Source organism: Helianthus annuus, chromosome 8 (genome assembly GCF_002127325.2).
Source record: "Helianthus annuus cultivar XRQ/B chromosome 8, HanXRQr2.0-SUNRISE, whole genome shotgun sequence".
NCBI lineage: Eukaryota > Viridiplantae > Streptophyta > Magnoliopsida > Asterales > Asteraceae > Helianthus > Helianthus annuus.
This window is the reverse complement of record NC_035440.2, coordinates 17,182,661-17,205,728: the sequence shown is the minus strand read 5'-3', so window position 1 is coordinate 17,205,728 and position 23,068 is coordinate 17,182,661. Positions and strand designations below refer to the sequence as shown.

Genomic DNA, 23,068 nt, shown 5'->3' with positions numbered 1-23,068 from the left:
AGCAGTTAAACTGCATTGCCAACTCCAGAGTACTCACGATTAAAGGTGGAAAGATCGGTGGGTCACATAATGACTGACACGAGTCGATTTTATATGGGTTGGAAGTTGGAACGGTCTGGATCAGTTTGGTTAACCACTAATCATCTTTCCCATTGTTAGATAATAATTGCTATGTCAATTATGATTAACAAACAATGAGGTTGTATGGATTAAAAATCGATTATGGGCAACTTTCAACCAATTTGAGATGTTCACTTTTTCGCTACAATTTTTTAGCTCGACCAGTTTGAGATTGATTAAAAAACAATCAAATCGACCCATTTGGCGGCTTTTTTTTGAAATATAATCGGGTTAACCGGGTAACGCGATTCTACCTAAAGTTAACTGATTACCAATCCAAATACCATATTCGTGATTAGTTTTCTTTGATTCTGACTTCTTGATTATGTTCATTGTTTGTTTTGTAGATTGAAAAGTCGAACTTGGTTATCAAGGCACTACTACAAAACAGAGCTTTAGACGGGGTGATATGGGTTTTAAGAAGGTGTTTTCAACACCGTCTTAAAGTACACCGGTTTAAAATCAAGTCTTATTAGACGGTGTTCAATTTGAACATCGACTTAAACTTGATGAACGTCTTTTGGTATTCAATTTGATCCCCATATTAAACATGATGAACACCGTCTTTTAATATTATGATATAAATCGTCACTGTTATCTTGTCGTTGCAATCGTCACTATTTCCCTGTTGTCGTCGCTGATGCTTAAAAACGTTTTTTTTTTGTTTTTCTTGTTTTTTTCAATACAAACTTGCCAATTTCCGGTTCACGACACACAAAAACTAAATAAACATAAACTAATAAGCATAAATGGTTGCCTTTCAAAAAAAACATAAGCATAAACGTCACAATCCGGTTCGTTTTAAGTCATAATTCACAAACACGTCATAAAACTACCTAACATATAAAAATGGAATAATTGTATGTCATATCCGTGTCATCATCCGCTTCTTCATCGGATACTAAAAATCAACAGCATTTCAGTAGTAGATCTGCACGAAGAAAAAATCATCAGATACTTTATACAATCAATGTTGGGTCCGGGTCAGATCTAATATGTCTTGATCCTCAATCTCATACTTTGATCTAATATGTCTTGATCCTCAATCTCATACTTTTCACTGTATTTTTTAAGCTTCTTCAATATTTCTTCCTGCTTCTTCAATATTTCTTCCTCCTTCTGGGACACAACAAGGATGGCGGTTGTGGCCTCCATGAAAACTGCATATAATCCTCATTGTTATATTTATCGAATATGATTCAGGGATCGGATTCTGTTAGACATACTGAATCATCTATAATAAAAGGGATTGTAAAAGATGTTTGGTAGTGTGTCATCTCAACACATGTATGCAAAAAGAATTAGCTTAATCGTACTAATTTATTACCTGAAAACAGGCCAAGAAACCCCAGTGAAACCGCCAGTTTCTCCAAACACAAACTCATCTGCCCTTTCATTGAAACCTTTCATTATTTTTCCAGTTCTCACATCAAATATGTTAAGCACTACTCTCTGATCATTAGCGAATCATACAGTCGTTAACGAATAAATATTATAATAATCCCTAAAAATGGATAAAAGAATGGTGTTCTCACATGAGTGTCGCGAGGGTTGCTTGGTTCATGACTACTGCAAGTAACCAAATATTTCTCACCAGGAGAGAAGTCAATAAGTTTAAAGTATTTAAGTCTAATGGGTGATGGCGCTTGTTCAAATCCTACATCCACAACCATTAGTGATATGAGCTGACAAATATGAATAAACAAATTATCTTGGTAGTTGGCACAAATATACAGAGAACAACATCAACAGCTGTGCATCCCGGATGTGCTTGCTAGCCAAAAGATAGATAAAGACATTACACCTTACACTAATATGTCAAATTTATTACAAAACTATATGTACTTGTAAATTTTTCTCAAATCTATATTCATACAAGTTTTTTAAAAAACCGGATAATCTATGACTCTAGTATTACACCTTACCAAAACAAAACATTATGCTCTCTCACAATATGTGTACAACTTACAAAACCTTAGCCTGTTAACAGAAACTAGTTGTACACTTTCGACAATGAGATCCGATTCATATCTCTTAACTTCAGTATTGTTGGTTATTTTAGTGTTATCGACAAATATTTTAGGGTATTGGATTAACTTATTGATCGAAGAAATAACGTTAGAGATTAAACGGGTTAGGTGACGCGGGAGTGCGGGCTCGATTTAATCCTAATATTATTTGAGTTATTATGTAAATAATAATTTACATGGGCCTTGCAACTAATAATTAGTTTCTAATTAATGGTTTTTAACTTATATACTATATATATATTATATTATTACTGCCTTATTAAAGCCCATTAATTACTTTAACACATGAAAAATGGATTGGTTGTTTGGGACTAAAGCCCTTTACGCTGGTATGTTTGTGAGGCCATGATGGCTGTTTCAAAACAATTAAATATGTTTTGTTGGGCCATAAACAATGATAAATCCATAAACGTTAATTTTGGAAACAGGCCATATATGAAGTCTGGGAAAGACTTCTGTTTCTCTCTCGACCACAATATACAGGAACGCACAAAGAAACAGAATACGGTTACAGTTTTGTGCTTTTGATATTCACAGATTCAATCAAATCCAATTCCAACAAGAGTGATCTCTGTCTAATCCGATAAATCATTGCGTGTAACCCGCAAATAGGTTTATCTGATAGTTCACATACCATTCAGAGATTAATCCAGGTTTTATCATAACTTTTGCAATTTCAATTCGGGTTCCAGGTTTGTTATCTATTTGAAATTACTTGTTCTAGACCAATTATACAACAAAGATAAACCTATTATAGGGTTCAATTTGGTCTTTGGTTGTGATTTCAAGTTTGAAAAATATTCTACAGTGAATATTTTTATGTTTTGTAGTTTGTGAATTAACCCTTATTCACACGTTCTAGTGGTTAATTTGGGTTTGTTTATCTTGTTTTCACAAGTTTTAATTCTAGAACTCTAGTTTCCTAAGTTTTGAAATTGTGGGTTCTTAGAATTAATTGTCGAAATATATTGTGATTTGGTTACAATTGTTTGTTTAAATCACAAGGAATTGAATTTTAAATTCATGGTGGACGCTGAACCTGTTTGAAATTAGGAGTTAGAATTTTGGGATAGAGTCTATTGCTTTACAGGCCTTGAAATTGAATTTTGGTTGCAAAAATATTGGGATTTCATTTATTTGGAATTCACGAGTTCACGGCTGTACATAGAATTTAAAAAAAAAAAGGTTTGAATTTGGGATATGTGAATTCATGGATTAAATTATTTATTGGGATTCACTAACCGAACAGTATTGTTGGTTTTGATCTTGAGTTAAATTCAAAAGTTGATTCTTCATCTTTTTATCACTATTAATTTCAAAACCGATTATTGATTCACATTGCGACTGCGTAATAGGTTCTTGACATGTCTAGTAAATTTACTATATTAGAAAAGTTTATGGGAAATAAAAGAAAGCTTGATCGGGACACTAATAATTCCAACAAGAAACCAAAAGGGAGTTGTTGGAGATGTGGAAAACCTGGGCATTTTAGGAAAAATTGTCGCGTAAAGCTTGCGGTTGGAAACGAGGCCAACATAGCGGGTCCAAGTGTGTCAAAAGATCCAAATGCTCCACACGGTACGCTGACTAATCCTACTTTAAGCTTGACAAAACCTATGAGTTTTGTAGTTGATTCAATTTGTCATTCGGGACATGTTAATTATTTACAAAACACAAAAATTGGATTTGATTTAACGAAACAAAATTTATTTTGTGATTTGAATAATAAAGAAATACAAGGTAATGTTTCTAAATCAAACAAATTCAATACAAAGGTGCAGCCTACTAGCTGTGATGGTACAAACATAAGAAGTGTACAAGTAGGAAAAATCCCATTGAGGTGTGAAATAAATGAAACCCAGTCTTCGGGTTTGTTATTGGACTCAAAAGGTCCAATGGTTTATAAACATAATTCGGTTGAGAATTATGTATCATTTATTTCTGAATCATTTTATGTACAAGATGATATGCTTGCATGGTGGGTTGACTCGGGTGCTACGAGTCACGTTTGCAAGGATCTCAAATGGTTTGAGGAATTCAAACCAATTGAAGATGGATCTGTACTAAGGATGGGAAATGTTGCAACCGAGCCCATCAAAGGAGTTGGAAAAGTTAGACTTGTATTCACGTCTGGAAAACACTTGTTGTTAGATAATGTGTTGTATGTACCGGGGATTCGAAAGAATCTCTTATCCGGAATTGTACTAAACAATTGTGGTTATAAACAGGTCATTGAGTCAGATAAGTTTATCTTGTCTCGACATGGAACCTTTGTTGGATTTGGATATTTATGTAATGGCATGTTCATGCTCAATATTAATGTCCCGTCTGCTATTGAATCTGTTTGTATGGCATCTACATCCTCTAGTAATGTTAAGAATGATTCACGTTTATAGCATGCTAGATTAGGTCATGTTAATTATTATAGGATGAAAGATATGTCTAAAATGAGCCTAATACCTGCAAAACTCTAGTAAATGTCATACTTGTAAATTGACTAAAATTACTAGGAAACCATTTAAAGATGTTAAAAGGAATTCTAAGGTATTAGAATTAATTCATTCTGATTTATGTGACTTTCATAGTACGCCCTCATTTGGAAATAAAAAGTATGTGGTTACTTTTATTGATGATGCCTCTAGGTTTTGTTATGTGTATTTGTTGCATTCAAAAGATGAAGCTCTTGATAAATTCAAAATTTATAAACAAGAGGTAGAGCGACATCAAAGTTGTTTGATAAAGAACCTTCGTACTGATAGAGGTGGAGAGTATTATGATCCAGTTTACTTTCAGTCTACTAGTATAATACATCAAACCACTGCTCTTTATACACCACAACAAAATGGTGTATCAGAGAGGAAGAATAGGACTTTGAAAGAAATGGTTAATTCCATGTTATCCTATTCTGGGTTAAGTGAAGGTTTCTGGGGTGAGGCTATGTTAACAGCCTGTTATTTGTTGAATAGAGTTCCTAATAAAAAGTCTAAAGTAACCCCATATGAACTCTGGTACAAAAAGGCACCAAACTTGAGTCATCTTAGAGTTTGGGGTTGTAGAGTTGTTGTAAAGCTTACTGAACCAAAAATGAGAAACATAGGTGAAAGAGGCATTGATTGCATCTTTATTGGGTATGGTGAGCATTCCCCTGTTCATAGGTTCTATGTTACAGAACCGAATGACTATGTTTCTGTTCATACTGTGATTGAATCAAGAACTGCTGATTTTGGCAATGAGGATAGATTTTCTTCTGTGCCTAGACTAAAGGACATGCCTTATAGTTTGAAAACATCAGTTGTAACTGAGTTTGGTAGTAACTCTGTTGGTACCAAAGATGTACCATCTTCTAGTACTGAACCCAGGAAAGGTACAAGGGTCAGGAAAGCCAAGTCTTTTGGCTCTGACTTTCATCTTTATTTGGTGGAAGGAACCAGGAACGAGGTTGAACATCAGCATCAATATTGTTTCAATATTGAGGAGGATCCTAAGACGTACAGTCAGGCAATGGCATCTAGGGATGTTGCTTTCTGGAAAGAAGCCATCCAAGATGAGATGGATTCTATCATGCATAATAATACATGGAAATTGACTGATTTACCTCCTGGTTGCAAACCTCTGGGTTGCAAATGGATTTTTAAAAGAAAGATGAAAGTTGATGGTAGCATAGATAAGTTTAAAGCCAGGTTGGTTATCCAAGGCTTTAGACAAAAGGAAGGAATAGATTTCTTTGATACTTATGCTCCTGTTGCAAGAATTTCCACCATAAGACTTCTTTTAGCTCTTGCGTCAATTCACAACTTGGTAATTCACCAAATGGATGTCAAGACTGCGTTCTTGAATGGTGAATTGGATGAAGAGGTATACATGAAACAACCTGAGGGTTTTGTATTACCTGGACAAGAGCACAAGGTGTGTAAACTCATCAAATCACTATATGGTTTGAAACAAGCACCTAAGCAGTGGCATAAAAAATTTGATAAGGTGATCTTATCTCATGGTTTTCTTCTAAACCAGGCTGATAAGTGTGTCTACAGTAGATTTGAATCTTCTGGTAAAGGAGTGATTATTTGTCTATATGTAGATGATATGTTGATCTTTGGCACTGACCAAGATCAGGTTGATAAGACAAAGAAACTGTTGTCTTCGAATTTTGAAATGAAGGATATGGGGTAGGCGGATGTGATCCTTGGAATAAGGATTAAAAGGAGTAACAATGGTATAACCATGATACAGTCTCATTACATTGAGAAAGTGTTGAAGAAATTCAATCATTATAATTGTTCTCCTGTTAGCACTCCTCTAGACCCGAGCATCCGGTTAATGCCCAATTCTGGTGATTCAGTTTCACAATTAGCGTATTCTAAGGTCATTGGATGCTTGATGTATGCTATGATTAGCACAAAGCCTGACATAGCTTATGTTGTGGGTAAGTTGAACAGATTTACTAGTAATCCTAGTGCTCAACACTGGCAAGCAGTGAACAGACTGCTTAAGTACCTAAAAGGAACCATGCACTTTGGTTTATGCTATTTAGGTTTTCCTTCAGTTATAGAAGGGTACTCTGATGCAAGTTGGATAAACAATAAGGAAGATCATTCCTCCACAAGTGGATGGGTGTTCTTACTTGGTGGAGGTGTTATCTCCTGGGCTTCAAAGAAACAAACTTGCATCACTGACTCAACTATGGAATCTGAGTTTGTGGCTCTAGCTGCAGCTGGTAAAGAAGCGGAGTGGCTCAGAAATTTGATCTATGAGATTCCATTGTGGTCGAAACCGATATCACCAATCTCTATCAGGTGCGATAGTGCAGCTACATTGCCTAAGGCATATAGTCAAGTGTACAATGGGAAGTCTAGACACTTAGATGTTAGACATAGTATGATTAGAGAATTAATCATGAATGGAGTGATATCCGTTGAGTTTGTTAGATCTGAGCTTAATTTAGCTGATCATCTAACCAAAGGGTTAGGAAGAGATCTCGTGAAAAAATCAGCTAAAGGGATGGGTTTAAAGTCCATTTTAAATATCTTATGTCAAGACACCCAATTCCCATCTAATACAACGTTAGATGCAGAATTCAATGCGGAAAGCTTGTCATAACGATATTGGAACACATTAGCAAATCATCCCAAGGTATGTGTTCAGACTGCAAGATAAAGTAGGTTGAAGTTGAACTTCTTAATAGTTCATTGATAAATTGCAGTGCAGGTGCAAGAGTAATGAACTACCTATAAGAATATGAAGTTTAGCCGCTTCAAGAAGCTTTGGACTTGAGCTTTGATATATTCTTTGAAGGATTAGGACACAGGCTAGTAAAACATTGTGTCAAGTGGAATTTGGATTTGTAAACGTTTGTGTATATTACCTACATGTATTTAAATGGATAACATGGGTTCAATCCATAGAGACACCCTGTTATTCTAATATTTGTATCGTGTAATATACTAAGTGAAAATTCAATCCTCAGGACATTTTCATTATGCATGCGTTTGTGTTTCTGTGAGGAAGGTTAAGTTAATCATGGATACCACTAAAATGGGGGAGGAATGTTGGTTATTTTAGTGTTATCGACAAATATTTTAGGGTATTGGATTAACTTGTTGATCGAGGAAATAACGTTAGAGATTAAACGGGTTAGGTGACACGGGAGTACGGGCTCGATTTAATCCTAATATTATTTGAGTTTATTATGTAAATAATAATTTACATGGGCCTTGCAACTAATAATTAGTTTCTAATTAATGGTTTTTAACTTATATACTATATATTATATTATTACTGCCTTATTAAAGCCCATTAATTACTTTAACACATGAAAAATGGATTGGTTGTTTGGGACTAAAGCCCTGTACGCTGGTATGTTTGTGAGGCCATGATGGCTGTTTCAAAACAATTAAATATGTTTTGTTGGGCCATAAACAATGATAAATCCATAAACGTTAATTTTGGAAACAGGCCATATATGAAGTCTGGAAAAGACTTTTGTTTCTCTCTCGACCACAATATACAGGAACGCACAAAGAAACAGAATACGGTTACAGTTTTATGCTTTTGATATTCACAGATTCAATCAAATCCAATTCCAACAAGAGTGATCTCTGTCTAATCCGATAAATCATTGCGTGTATCCCGCAAATAGGTTTATCTGATAGTTCTCATACGATTCAGAGATTAATCCAGGTTTTATCATAACTTTTGCAATTTCAATTCGGGTTCCAGGTTTGTTATCTATTTGAAATTACTTGTTCTAGACCAATTATACAACAAGTATGATATCAACTAGCACCACGAATAACCTAACCTCAACTTTCTTAAACAGTTAAACTTTCTAGTACATTAAATTAAAATTAGATCTAGCTATACTGAGAGGACAATAATAATGAAAGTAATTTAATTCTCTTAAATCACTTTAAATCTCTCTTGTATCTCAAATTACACAACTGTATGTCTGTATAAATGAACAAAAAAGCATCCGTAACAGAAAACAGTGTATAAAATTTACAAACCGTGTACACCACAGAGACAAAAGGGTCGTTAACTGCAACAAGCTCAACATCAACTCTCTGCAAGGCGACCCTAGCCACCAATCGACCAATTCTTCCAAACCCTAGATGAAAGTTTAATTTCAAATTAAATCACACCAAATCAATGAATCATTCCAGATTAACAACCGCAAAAAATTAAACTAGCTGAAAGTGTAAAGAGTGTTAGATCTGGTACCGTTGATTCATTGGATTAGACACAGGCTCGTTGTGGTGATGATGAAAGGGGCAGAGGATCACAGGTGAATGCACGGATTCGAAAAAAGACCAGATTCACGCAGATTCGACACATGCTCATTGAAGACGGTTCGACACAAGCCCAGATTCAAGAAGAGTCGTCAATGGCGGTTCGTTTCTAGCAGTGGCAGACGGTCACAAGTGAAGACGGTGGTTCTTTGTGGTGAAGATGAATGGCCTTTGAAAGATTTGGGGGAGAATTATATTTAGGAGATGTGGGGAAAGGCAGATTTTAAGAGATTTGAGGAGAATGAAAACACTCAATGGAGGGAAAATTTGCCGCCGGATGTATTTTAATTAAAGTGTATGATATTTATAAGACGGTGTTTATGACAACACCGTCTAAAGGTTGCATAAAATAGTATAAGACGGTGTTTAACCATTAGACGGGGTTTTTTTGAATTTTCTTGAATATTTTAATCAAAACAGCACAATGGTCATATGGATATTGATTTTAAGACGATGTTATTGCTTTAACCCCGTCTAAAATAAAACTTCAACACCGTCTAATACTCCATTTTGTAGTAGTGAGGAGCTCGTTAAGGAAACTGATGAAGAAAAAGAAAGGTTAAATGGATCTATTGCGGGCTTGTTAGCTAAAAAAAGATAAGGTAGACAAAGATGCCATGCACAACAGGATGTCACAAATTGAAGCTATGTTAACAAATACGGTTCGAAGATAGGCTGTAAACACTTGGTTTTGAATGTTTTAATGTTTATCATATTAGGATAATTTCGGTTATTTGATGTTTTAGTTGGCATTTATATTAGAATGTTTTATAATTTTATATAATTTTGGGATTTTATAATTTGATTCGACTGTTTTATATAAATTTGTAATTTATAGAAATGTAGTATGATTAAAAATGCATGGAAAATGTAAAATCTGGAGATAGAGAAACCTGTATGGTAGCAAATTTTTAATGAAATGGTAGCAAATATTCAAATCAAGCGGTCATTAAATGGTAGCAAATTTTCAATGAAAGCGGTGGCTAAATGGTATCGAAACGGTGGCAAAAAAACCATCACAACTTGGTAGCAAACAAGGTGTCACACCCCAACCGATGGCGGAATCATCGGGGCGCGGCACTAGGCGAATCAGATTGCTCAAGAGAATCCATAACAACTAAATTGCGACATTATTTAATGCCTTTATTATCCGATACTAACAAACAATACATTCACATAAGTTATCACAGATTTCTTGTCCTCTCGAACAATACAAATCCGACAACATAGATTTTAGATGAGTTTCTAGACTTCCTAGCTTGATTTGATGTAGACTGCGACTAAACCTGCAACATACGTTAAAACAACGTCAATACAAAAGTATTGGCGAGTATAGAAGTTTTGATAGAGTAGCATAAATAGTTAAAAGTGCTGCGAATTACTAAATACATAAACGAGATACCTCAACATACATCCATACAAGACTGATACTACCAGCTAAGTCACTCGAGCTGCGATTGCGATTGCTATTCATCCTAACTAGACCCCGCCGGGTGCTATAGTACTATACTAGTTAAGGCGGGACCTTGCGAGTATAAGTCTTAACACATGTAACTAGCATCACGTGTAAATATGCATAACAGTTATTCGCAAGTGATAAATAGTTTGATTGAATAATTCGTTTGATAAGTTTGATTTGATAGAAACGTATGTTATACCCAAAATGTGATAAAAGGGTTCGAGTATACTCACAATCGGTGTTTGGCAAGCAAACACAACTTGGTTGGATTGAAGGGAGCGCGTCTGAGATTATCCTGATTACAGATTGATAGCGTAAGCGTTGAATAGTGCGTTAAATAGTGCGTTAAACGGTGGAGGGTGAACCAAGTGTCGGATGGTAATCCGATCGGACCATCCGATCGGATGGCCATTCGATTGGATTGTCACCTTTCTTGGTGAAGATAAAACCTTTAGTGACACTTTTAGCGGCGACAATTGTCGTCGCTAAAACTCAATTTTCCTGTAGTGACATGTATATGTATATATATGTATACTGATTAAAAATAACAATTTGAGCTGAACCAAGACAAGCGGACCATTTCTCATGCTTTGCTTGTTTACAACCGAGCCTCAAATCGAACGAGCATATACCGAGCGAGCGTCGAGTAAGCGACGAGTGATGAGCGGTTTGGACGACCCTACATATGATTGACAGGTTGATTGTGGATATGTAAAGTGTGTGGGTATGGGGGCTGCTAGTAATGATAGTATTAGTATGGGTGATTTTAGAAGTTGACCTTGTGCATTAAAGATGGCCTTAGGATTGAATTTTGTTATCATAATTCAGAAAACGACGAGTTTAAAGCCATTATCTTGAAGTCGTTTTCTTGCCGGTAACCTGAACTATCCCCAAATCACAGATTCATAAAGCCTGAATCAGGCCTCTAAAGCGCCGACAACCAGAACCTTCCCCAAGTCACAAACCCTTGAAATCTTAATCGACTAATTTTTGGATGAATTCTCACATCCGTTAAACGAGTTAGGGCTCTCAATGGTGTCTCTAGCCCTCACTAGGGGCATTAGCTATAACAAGGGTTATTCTTTAGGATTTCGTGTGACCGGAGTGGCCCGAATAGACACCGGAAAAGCGTCTTTGGTGCAACTCATATGAAGAAGAATGGGCTTGAGTGTGATGGGGCCAGTTCAATTTTTTAATGATTATTAAATTCAATATTTAATTGTTTTTTTAAGTAGTAAGGGTAATATAGTCATTTCATACCAAGTTAACGGGGAAAACCAACGCTCATCCAATCAATGGACTATCTAAGTAACAACTGAGCAAATCACATGAAACATACATCTAAATTTAGAAAGTCCTAGGTGGAGACTGAAGGTGAAACATACATCTAGAAATTTTATTCTAAATAATATTTATTTTTATTTTAGATCTTTTATTATTTGTATTGTGTTGGCATTCCAGATTGTGCTTCATTATTCCAATTGTTAGTATTTGAAAGCTTAAACGGGAAACTACACACAATTATCATATCAAACAACAAATGAAGCAAATAATGACCAACTCCTAGTAAAGAACAATAATTTGTTGTAATGATATTCGATCATTTGTTCATCCAAATCACACATCGTAAGCTTTTACCTTCAGTTTGTTGTAATGATATTCGATCACTTGTTCATCCAAATCACACATCGTAAGCTCTTACCTTCAAGAAGCAAACCGAAAGCCTTGTTGATGTCGTTGAAGTTGACCTCATGTGTCACGAATTCATCTAGTTGTAGTTCCTAAAGAGATAACAAAATATTAGGCTTCATTTATTTATTCATATTAATTTCTTAGCACCCCGTGTTTATTATTGAATAGTTAACATATTAATTTAAATGAAAAATAATAACATTATAATTTAGCTATAGTCTCATATGTTAATTACTAATTTGCAAAGACATATATTTGGGTTATCATGTCGATAGCTCAAGGTAAAGCATGTTCTTAGGGTGTCCGGGGCGCTTCGCGGGGAGGGGTGCGGTGAGGCGAGTCCCCGAGTGGGAACACCGCTGCCGACCCCTCGGGGAGTGTAAGCGGGGAGTGGGGAGCGGTGGGTGTTCACCGCACAAGTTTTCTCACTTTTTTGAATGTTTATTTAATTTAATGAGTTGATATAATTGACTTTTTGTTTTTAAAAAAATTAAAAAAACAAGTCCCCTAAGAGAGGAGTGCCGCCATCAAATTGAGGGTATGGGGGGAGTTAAGTGGGGAGTTGACGTGACGCGTGCTGATTGGCTGTGGGTAAGAGAGGTCACTCCTCACTCACTCTGTTCCCGAGACTCATTTAACAGGGGGAGGGGAGGGAAAAGAGATGAAAATATGAAAAACCATGTTCCCGAGTTTCATTTAACAGGGGGAGGGGAGGGAAAAGGGAAGAAAATATGACCAAATACGCCATATATTCATCCTCCCAAATTGGAGAGATTAGGAGAGAAAATTTTCCTTCCCCTCCCCTCCCCTCACCTTCCCCTGTTAAATGACTCGGGAAGGAGTGCCCCTTACACCCTTAAAAAAGATCTACATTTTGACTTTTTAAGTTAAACGGGCTGCTATTTTCTTGGCTTAGACGACAGGAGTCATAGGAAAGGGCATGAGGGGAAACTAAGCCCCGCCACGCGTAAGCGCCACGTAGACCTTGGAGGCTTTGCCTTTCACATCACAAAAGGCAAGGGTCCATAAAAGGCAAGGGGGCAAGGGCAAAGGCAAAGCTCCAAAAAATCAAGTGGGTCAGGATGAAGAGGAGGGGCAACACCCATGGAGATCTCCACATTCGGATGGGGCAACGGTGGTGTGGAGGGGCTTGCCCTCCACTCTCCATGCCCCCACTCCGTGTGGTCTTAAGTGTCTGGTATGAACTCTTAAATCTTAAATCTTGTGAAGTATTTATAAAGTTATATCTTTATAGCAAAGATGGCAATAGAGAAAACAGTGCTATCTTGTACTTAAATCAACACTTTTTCATATTTAGTAAAGTCATGGTTTAACCTCAAAAATCAAAGACAAACAATGAAACAGACAGATTCTGCTCACCTTATTCATGTAGCGTTTTATAAGGATTGGGATATCAGATTTTGGCTTGAGACCTCCAAAAAGGGCGCCCATAAGGGTCTTTCCTTTGTCAAGTACCTCGTAAGATTTGAAGGTCAACATTGCCCCAGGCTCAGCTCCCATTACAACTGTTTTCCCCCATGCCTAAAGGTTTGATGAAGAAACTTCCATTAGTGCACAATATTCACATTCACACTTGGAAGATAATGTGAAATCAGTTGAATAGTGGTCTGAAAACGGTCTCAAATACGAGAAAAAATAAAAAACCGGTTGCAAGGCAAGCGGTCGCAAAACAGTTGCAGGTCGCAAGACAAGCCGTCGCAAAACAGTCGCAGTCGCAGTCGCAAAACGATCACAACAAATAAAGTCTCACATAAACTAGAAGCGGTCGCAATATTTGCGACCGATATTATGATTGCAAACAACAGTCGCTAAAAAATACTTGCAAGTCGCAATAGAGCAATTGCGACAAGTGTTTTTCCAACCACATACGGTCACAAACCGGTCGCAACAAGGTAATTGCGACCGTTTTGCGACCGTAGATGCGGTCGCAAATACCCAATTTTCTAGTAGTGTTAAGATATTATAACCTATAACATGTGATTCAAGATATAGGAATAGAAGGGACCTTTCTACAAGAAGCATAAGCTTCATGCACCAATGTTGTCGAACCTACACATTCGAAGCAATAGTCCGCACCCCCGTCAGTCATCTCAATTATTATCTGTTCCATACAACAATGTCGTGTTATTAAAACTGGATTAAGATTTCAAACCAAACAAGCTTTAAACTTTAAAGTGCTCATAACTTTAAAAAAGGACCATACATCTTACACGTTTCAAGTCTTTCAACATTTTCATTTTATGCGTTCCATGTTAAATTGTTAATATATGATGCAAGAACATATGTGCTTGTGCATCTCCTTAGAAAGGGGATGGGCACAAAGTGAATATATATACAAATAGATGACGAATTCACAAACTTTGATATGGAATAAAAATGATTAGGCTAAAACAGATTGGTTAAAAACAACAAATAACATGAAACAATTTATAAGCAGGTTCTAACAATTAACTAATACTTTAGAAAGAAATATTTATGAAGCAAAAAAAATTACTTTATAACTTCATATCTCAATCATATAATTATGCAAAAAAAAAAAAAATTGCTTTGTAACTTAAATAACTAGCACCAACCATGACTCTTATGGTTAAGTTACCTCGCTCACGGGTTTGTCACCACAATTACGCGAGTTCACGAAATCAGTGACTCCAAATTTCTTTCCTGTCGATAAAAACAAAAACCCCTTTTAAGCAAATCCAAGTAAACTCGATCACCGCCCTGTACGTTGAAGATTCATAATGCACATTACATGAAATTACCTATTTCAAATTTGTCCGGGTTCACATCAACACCGATGATCTTTTTAGCTCCACATAGCCTTGCTCCCTCAGCAACCTGTAAACACAAATTATTATATTGTCATCATAAAAATGAAGCCTGGCTCATATGATTGTATGTCATGTAACCTATGCTCATTCTTTAGACAATTGGTCTAAGAATGACACAAGCACTTCTAGATGTTTTTTGAAAATTTTTGTACTTCTAAACAGTTCCCTGTTGCTGGTAGCAAACTATATGACACCCAAGCGAACTTGCCAAGTTCGCTTACAAGGGTAGTAAACTACCTGGAAGTACAATAACTTTGATTTAAAAACAAAAACAAATTAAAAGAACACACTTAAAAGTACAAGTGTCATTCCTAAACAACCTGCTTTTACAATAAGAAGAATCGATATGTTGTATGTCCAGTCAGTCAATGATAAAATATATCAAAGCCTTTATGGGTAAGCTTAAAAGTTTATAAACATCATCTTAAAACAAATGTATGCACCATCATCATACCGCTAGCCCAATTGCTCCCAAACCGAATATAGCAACTGATGTTCCAGCTTCCACGTTTGCTCTTTTGAACGCGGCACCCAGCCCTGGAAAAATTCTCTTTATTCGTATACTATTGTTCCATGACCTATTTCATCACTATGTGAATTTTGAGATCAAACTTATTTCTTATCAAAATGACCTATTTCATGTTTCAAGTTTGGATACATTGCTACAATAAGGCATTAGCGACTAGAAGTTTTGATCGAAAAAACAGTTCAATTCCGCCACAACCCAGCCATAAGAATTAACATAAAAGAAAATTTAAAAATAAGTAGCCACAAACAAATAGAAAAGTTAAATTGGGAGTATAAATTGATTGTTGTCGCAAATTCATCACAACATTTAAAAAAAACATAAAATTTAAATAACCATTTGTAAAAGTTATAAACCTCAATTAAACTTTGTAACAGTTGCTTATATATGTAATAAACCAAAATTAAATTTTAATAGATGTCATGAACCAAATATTTTAGAAAATAAATAAATAAATGAAATCCAAATTTAAATAAGGTGATAATTTTTTTTATTATGTTCCATAGTAAAACTTTAACAAACCCCATATTTTTTTATTAAGATCCATAGTAAAAAACTTTAACAATGGTCGCAAACCGGTAGTAGAATGCAGCCGTTCAATGTCACCTCAAACGGCCTTTTAAAAGTAGGGGCTATGACGCAAGCCTTACCCTTCAAAGAGCCGTTCAATGCCACCTCAAACGGCCGTTTGAAAACAATGTAGGATTAGATTCTTAGTGGCTCGTGTATAACAGGCCCCAAAAAAACACATTACCAGCTGCAACTCCACAAGTAAAGAGACAAGCTCTGTCTGGTGGTGTTTGGGGATCAATTTTAGTAACATGAGCAATGTCAACCACCGTGTATTCACTGAAACTTGATACAAACAAGAAGTGATATAAAGTTTCTCCATTGATGTCTGTGAACCTGCTTGTCTCCTCTCTACCAATCCATGGAGAAATACTGAAAGACAGTTTTGAACATAGGTTGCTTTTTGCGGACAAGCAATCGGTACATTCACCGCAATCGGGCAGAAAAATTGGGATCACGGTGTCTCCTTCAACAACTTCATGTACACCTTCTCCAACACTCTCTACAACCCTTTGGAAAGAAAATGAAACCATCATAAAATAGTGCATGTGTATTTTGAAATAGTTGTTTACAAAATTTGATAAATTCTTACCCCACTGCTTCGTGACCGAGTATTCTAGGGAAAATGGCCGGAGGATGCTTCATCAAATAAATGCAAAAGATCAAACAATATCAATATGGAGTTTATTCAAGAGTTACCAAATTCTTTCACGAGCAACAGGAGATTAAGAGAATGAAAAATAACTGAGTTTTGATTCATTTTGAGTAAAGGAAAAGGTTTATAAACTTTTATTTTGATTTTTGATTTTGATTTTGATTTTTGTTTTTATGGTAAATTGCTTGAAATGACATTTTAGACCATGTTTTATGGTAAATTGCTTGAGCTTCAAGTCCCTTCCTTTGACGTTATTCCGACATGTGACTCCTAGTCAGCAAAGGAGCTTGAAGTTAAAAAAAGTTTTAGACTTTAGTGGGGCTTGAACTTCAAACCCCCTTGCAATTATTAGATATTGTAATAGAATTGAATAAAAAAATTAAAAAAAAAATCATCAAAAACATTCCATTGGTCATTCTCTTTTGATCAGACGTTTTCAAGCCCATGCCCAACCCCAAAAAGCCAAAAAAGCGCCCTTGGGGACGCTGTTCACGTGTGAATGGAGCGTTTTTTCCCCATTCACGCCCAAATCACATACCACTACAGGTGGTCTTAGAGGCAATTGCATATTTCCTCTTATAAAACTTATTAATTGCATATTTACCCAACTTAAAGTTAAAATTGCATATATTTTCTTTCTTTAACTAATAAAACTGCAAACTTATCCATTTTGATTTAATTTATTATTAAAATATTATATAATAACTATTTTAATCTTAAGTTTACTAAAACTTAAGAAAAAATGCATATTAACCCATTTTTTAGTAGTTTGTTTGTCCTTTTCACAAAAAAAAAAAGTCTTTTAATAAGCTTTTCTTTTTGCGTTTTTTCATTATTGCCCATCTATCACGAGCTAGAGTAACAAATATAAAAAAAAATACAAGTGAAAATCATCTAAATGAAAAACAAATGCCATAACTTTATTCTATTACGTTACCAAAAAAAATCATCCCAAACAACCACCACCAAAAATTGACATAAACTACATTACACCACAAAACAAAGTTATTTATAAAGAAACTAGGATACTCATCATCATCATCATCATACTCAGTAAATTTCACCAATAGCACACCTAAAATTGCGGGGTATGGTGGGGCGGGGGTTGGGCTTGGGTTGGGGCATTTGATGACACGTGGCTTGGGTGGCAGACATGGGGCGACCCACATTAAAACAGGGTATGGTGGGGCGGGGGTTTGGGGGCGTGGGTTTGGTGGGCTTCGCTGGGCTGACCCGGCTGGGCTCTTTGGGCTCTTTGTAATTAAAGAAAATTACATAAAAATTAAAGAAAATTACATAAAAAAATTTCCTAACGTTTATATTTGTTTTTTATCTCTTCTCTCATCTCCAAGACTATTTCCAACTCGTCACCCTTTAGGTGATCAATCGTCGGTGTGTGGGAAGTTAGTAAACACACGATTCCCGATATACGATGCATAACCCGCCATGTCGGGCATAGAAGAGTGTATGAAAAATGGACGAGCCATTGGACGAGTGGGTGGTGGGCTAGGATTATTTTCTTGGTATGCATACGGGTTGTTCGGGTCAAAAGGACGGTTATGAGGATGCATTTTTTTTCGTTTTGTAGATGGAGAATTGAAGATGAATGTGGTAAAAAAATGGAAGAAATTGTGAGGTTTTATAGTGGAAAAATTAAATTGTATTTGTTTTTTTTTTTTTTAAATAGCCGTTGGCCAACGGCTAGCCCAACGGCTTCTTTTGGTTTATCCAATTAGAGCCCGCCATGTCAGCTTGGCCAGATCGCCCCACGCCCGGCTTGAAACCCATGCCCCAAGGGCCACGCCCAAACCCATGCCCACCCGAGGTGGTGGCTAGGGCGTTTTCAGCCCACCCACGCCCAAACCCCCGCCCCATACCCCGCAGTCTAAGATAAGATCTAAAGAGGGTAAAACCTAGACACAAAACTGTTATTATGGCAAAGTAGCAACCAATCGACGTTAGTGAAGCGGAAGCAAAAATTCAATGTGAATGAACACTGCCAACTCATAATAAGATTCAATAATAAAAAGAGAGTAAGAATAACAAAGTGTTTATTATCACTATCCACCACATCCCCTGCTCTCTTCACCACCTAAACTAATTAATTTCCATGGTGTGAAAATTATTTCTAAAGAAAGCCAGGAAAAACAAATCCTTAATAGATTATGAGAGATATTCAAATTCTTATTTGCTTCATTAGCACTGTGTCATTTAGTGTGTTGCTATTTGGAAAATAAAACAGCCGATGGATCTAATTACGCAAAATTGATAGGCGCCTCAATCTATTCCAAGCATCAAGGTTTTTTTTTTTTTTTTTTTTTTTGAAACATGAACTTCACTTCTTTAGAAACACCCAATCCACAAAACAAGACGAACAAATAACCAAAGTACATAATTACAAAATTACACCAGTTCAAGACGCCGGCTTTGAATTATAACTACTCCTAACCCAAAAATACCCAATAGATTTAACGTCGCTAATTATTTCTCCACCCGAACGGGTTTGTTAGAGAATTTCAAGCCATTCAGGGCTTTCCATAAACTCCAACAAACTTCCTTGTTTATTATCACATATTGGTTAATAAGGAAATATTTATCATACAATGATGGTAGAAGAATAAACATCGCCCTCATCACAACTGTACAAACAAATTGATAGCAAAATAATGTCTTTATCAAACTCTCCATCCATCACACTTATTATTCATGTCCATATATATTGATCGTGTTTAGTTTTAAAAAACACTAATTATGATTATTAAGTTTATATTAACCTTTTAAATCTATAGGTTTTTTAAATTTAATATTCGTTATAACCCCATATATAGAACAAGTGTAAAAATGTTATTTCGATGTCAACTTTGTACCTCAGATCTCCAAAAGGTAACATCCACCGGACAAACAGAAGTGCATATGATCTTGATCCGAACTTCCCGAGGTTTTGGTGCAGCCACAAGCACTTCTTCTATCACTAGAGGCTCCCCAGGGATTCTAGCAATGGCCGCTGCAGAAAAAGCATAACGAATAGTGTGACAGATGAGATGAAGATGCATGCATGTTTAAAGCATTGGTGAAGAGATTACCTCTACAACGAATAGGCTTGCCGGCTGTGTTGTTGTTGGGGCTTTTTTCGGCCATACTCAACCACAGCTCTGTGTTTTTTTAGAGACAAATACGATAGAGTTACGTATATCTTTTATAAGTAATGAGTTTTATGGTGGTGGTTTGTGGTTAGGAGTTGAGACCAGGCTGGGATCGGTGGTAGCTACTAGATGGTAGGGGCGACCCCATCCAAACCTAAAAATTAAACTGTTTTTTTTTAATTCATTGATATCTTTTTATCAAATATATAGTATGGCTAAACTCAAAATATAGAGATTAACATGACCAAAGGATGATTCGATAGTTTGTTATTATCTTGTATATTACTTATACTAGCAGTGTCCGCGTGATGCGTCAAGAGCGACATATCGCATTGCGATACTCGTTTTTGATAGTTTTCTTACTCATATAATATTTATTCTACCATTATTGTGATAGATATAGATTAAAAGCGAAATAATCAAGTAAATCCATTTCATTGTGTTCTGAATGGTTTGGTCGGTTCGGTTATGATCCTCAACCAAAGCCGAAACCAAAGTCATCGGTTAGTCTATTTTATTAACCAATCCGTTTTCAGTTAATCACTTCGTTTTATTCGGTTAGATTGGCGGATTTTTGTTAGGTTCATTTAATTTCAGTTAATAGGAAAAACCAAACTTGGACTAAAACTTTTGCTTGAAATATATAAAATTGAGGTATAAATACATGAAGTGAAAGTATAAAGTCTTTTTATTTTAAAAATGGATAATGCACAATTTACTTTGTTGCGTTTACCCCTCTATCCATATACGAAATATTTATTCAAAAAAAAATACTGCAACAACAACAACAACCACCACTATCATACCCAGTAAATCCCCCAAATTCCAAGCTAAGGTAGGGTATGGGGATGATGAGATGTAGGCAAACCTTACCTCCATCTCTAGGGACAGAGAGGCTGCTTCTAGATAGACCCTTGGCACTAGTAACAAGACATAGACACGACCAAATAATAGACCTAAGGTTGTGGATGGGCAAAATAGTAAGGTAGAAACATACAGAGAGTCATAAGACCACAAATAGCCATAGCTGCCTAAAGATAATCACATGCAAATAGGAACTCTAAACCCCTACAAATCAATCAAATTAGGACCCACCCACCCCCCCCCCCCCCCATCTCCTCTCTCTCTCTCTCTCTCAAAAGTCCTTAACCTTAATCTTACATCTCCATAGACCCCTATCATGTACCATGTCCGCAGAGAAGTGCAACTCTACCAAATGTTTCCTAATCCGCTCATCCCAAGTAATTTTGTGCCTACCTTTACTCCCCCCCCCCTCCACAGTCAAGGATTCCATTGCTTTAACTGACGTTGTCAACTGTCTCCTCTTGACATGTCCAAACCATCTCAATCTCCCTTCCTGAATCTTATCTGATATACTAGCCACTCCTCACCTTTCCCTAAGAACTTCATTTCTTATCTGATCCAACCTTGTATGCCCACTCATCGATCTTAACATCCTCATCTCTACTACTTCCATATTACGCGTCTATTTCTTCTTGATGGCCCAACAGTCTGTCCCATACAACATAGCAGGTCTAACTGCAACCCTATAGAATTTCCCCTTTAATTTAGTTAGAAACCTCTTGTCGCACAGTACCCCCAGTGGCTACTCTCCACCTACACCGAACTACATCACTATCTATCTCCCCATCACTTTGTACAAACGATCCTAAATATTTGAACTTAGTTGTCTTCGGAACCATTTGACCGTCAATGGTAATTTAAGTATCGTCTACGTCACCTGCTTCACTAAAATCACAGTAAAGATACTCAGTCTTAGAGCGACTAATCTTTAAACCCTTGTCTTCCAAAGTTGCTCGCCACTCCTCTAATCTCTCGTTCAAGCACTGTTTCGTCTCTGCCACTAATAAAATATCATCTGCGAAAAGCATGCACCATGGTATTGTCTCCCGAATCGATCTAGACAACTTAACCACGACTACTGTAAAAAGAAATGGATTCAACGCAAATCCTTGGTGGACTCCTACCTCCACAGGGAAAAACATTTGAAATATATACTAGCGTAAACTGCCAAAATGGTCCCTGAGTTTTGGTTACTTTTGACACTTTAGTCCAAAACTCAAACCTTTTGAATCTAGATTCCTGTGGTTTTAGTTTTGTTGCCATTTTCATCCAAAATCAAAATGTGGTCAGATTTTTCAGTTACCATCCAGCTTTTTTATATGTTTCCTCCCTTTTAATGAAGGGCAAAATGGTCTTTTAATATTTTATTATAACAAATTAAAAAAATCTAACAATTTTGCCCTTCATTAAAAGGGAGGAAAAAGACCAAAAAAAATAGATGTTAACTGAAAAATCTGACCAGATATTGCTTTTGGATGAAAATGACAACAAAATTGAAACCACAGGGACCTAGATTCAATAGGTTTTAGTTTTGTAATAAAGTGACAAAACTGACCAAACCTCAGAAACTATTTTGACAGTTTACTCTATATACTAACAAAATCAAATCAAATATACTAATAAAGCAAAAATACATGTAAAGAAAGCAATAAACCTAATTTAATGCTATATAAAATTAAATGATTTAATAAATTAAAGAATAAACACATAAACTCAATTGAGTAATTGCAACTATGTTAGAATTAGTAATTTGTTTTTTACTACTCACTGAACACTTGTTGCTTGTAAGGATATGTTTTTTCAAAAATATTTGAATATAAGTAAAAGATTAAATTGAAAAATGCTCCCTAAGTTTAGGCTACTTTTGTCACTTAAGTTCAAAATTGAAAATTGTTTGTATCTGGGTTACTGAGGTTTCGTTTTTTCTTGTCATTTTCGACCAATTGGCAAACTGGGTTATAACTTTCTGTTAACTTCTACCCTTTTTATAAGTTTCCTCATTTAAATTAAGGGTATAATCGTTATTTTATGTCATAATATATATTTTAGTTAAATGAGGAAGACGACAAAAAAAGAGAGAAGTTAACAGAAAATTCTAACACAGTTTGTCAGTCGGATGAAAATGGGGATAAAAATAAAATTTTAGGGACATAGATACAAAAGGTTTCATTTTTACACTGAAGTGGCAAAAGTGACCTAAACTTAGAGACCATTATGGCGTTTTACACTAAGTAAAGAAGAGGACTTGTGCTTAACATTTAAAATGAACAACATAACCCATGAAATTACCTATTTTTATGTTCGTTTGTATCTTTTTTATTCTAAGCACTCTCGGGGTACCCATTAGAGCAAACGGAATACTCCAAGAGTAACCC

General features: G+C 36.0%; 1 protein-coding gene and 1 long non-coding RNA gene across 2 annotated transcripts; both read right to left on the bottom strand.

Annotated features, from left to right (window-relative positions):
• Positions 1-1,480: 1,480 nt before the first annotated feature.
• Positions 1,481-9,144, bottom strand: LOC118481189. The gene is made up of 4 exons (XR_004864772.1): positions 8,868-9,144; positions 8,654-8,754; positions 1,656-1,777; positions 1,481-1,572 (listed from the first exon to the last, which is right to left on the bottom strand). It is a non-coding gene; the product is annotated as an uncharacterized LOC118481189 (long non-coding RNA).
• Positions 9,145-11,882: 2,738 nt separating this feature from the next.
• Positions 11,883-20,002, bottom strand: LOC110872244 (alcohol dehydrogenase-like 7). The gene is made up of 10 exons (XM_022121019.2): positions 19,770-20,002; positions 19,554-19,690; positions 16,624-16,670; positions 16,216-16,541; positions 15,390-15,472; positions 14,867-14,942; positions 14,704-14,768; positions 14,113-14,208; positions 13,467-13,628; positions 11,883-12,175 (listed from the first exon to the last, which is right to left on the bottom strand). Exons 1-10 carry the CDS (start codon positions 19,822-19,824, stop codon positions 12,059-12,061), a joined length of 1,164 nt encoding a protein of 387 aa, XP_021976711.1. The 5' UTR covers positions 19,825-20,002; the 3' UTR covers positions 11,883-12,058.
• Between the last annotated feature and the right edge of the window lie 3,066 nt (positions 20,003-23,068).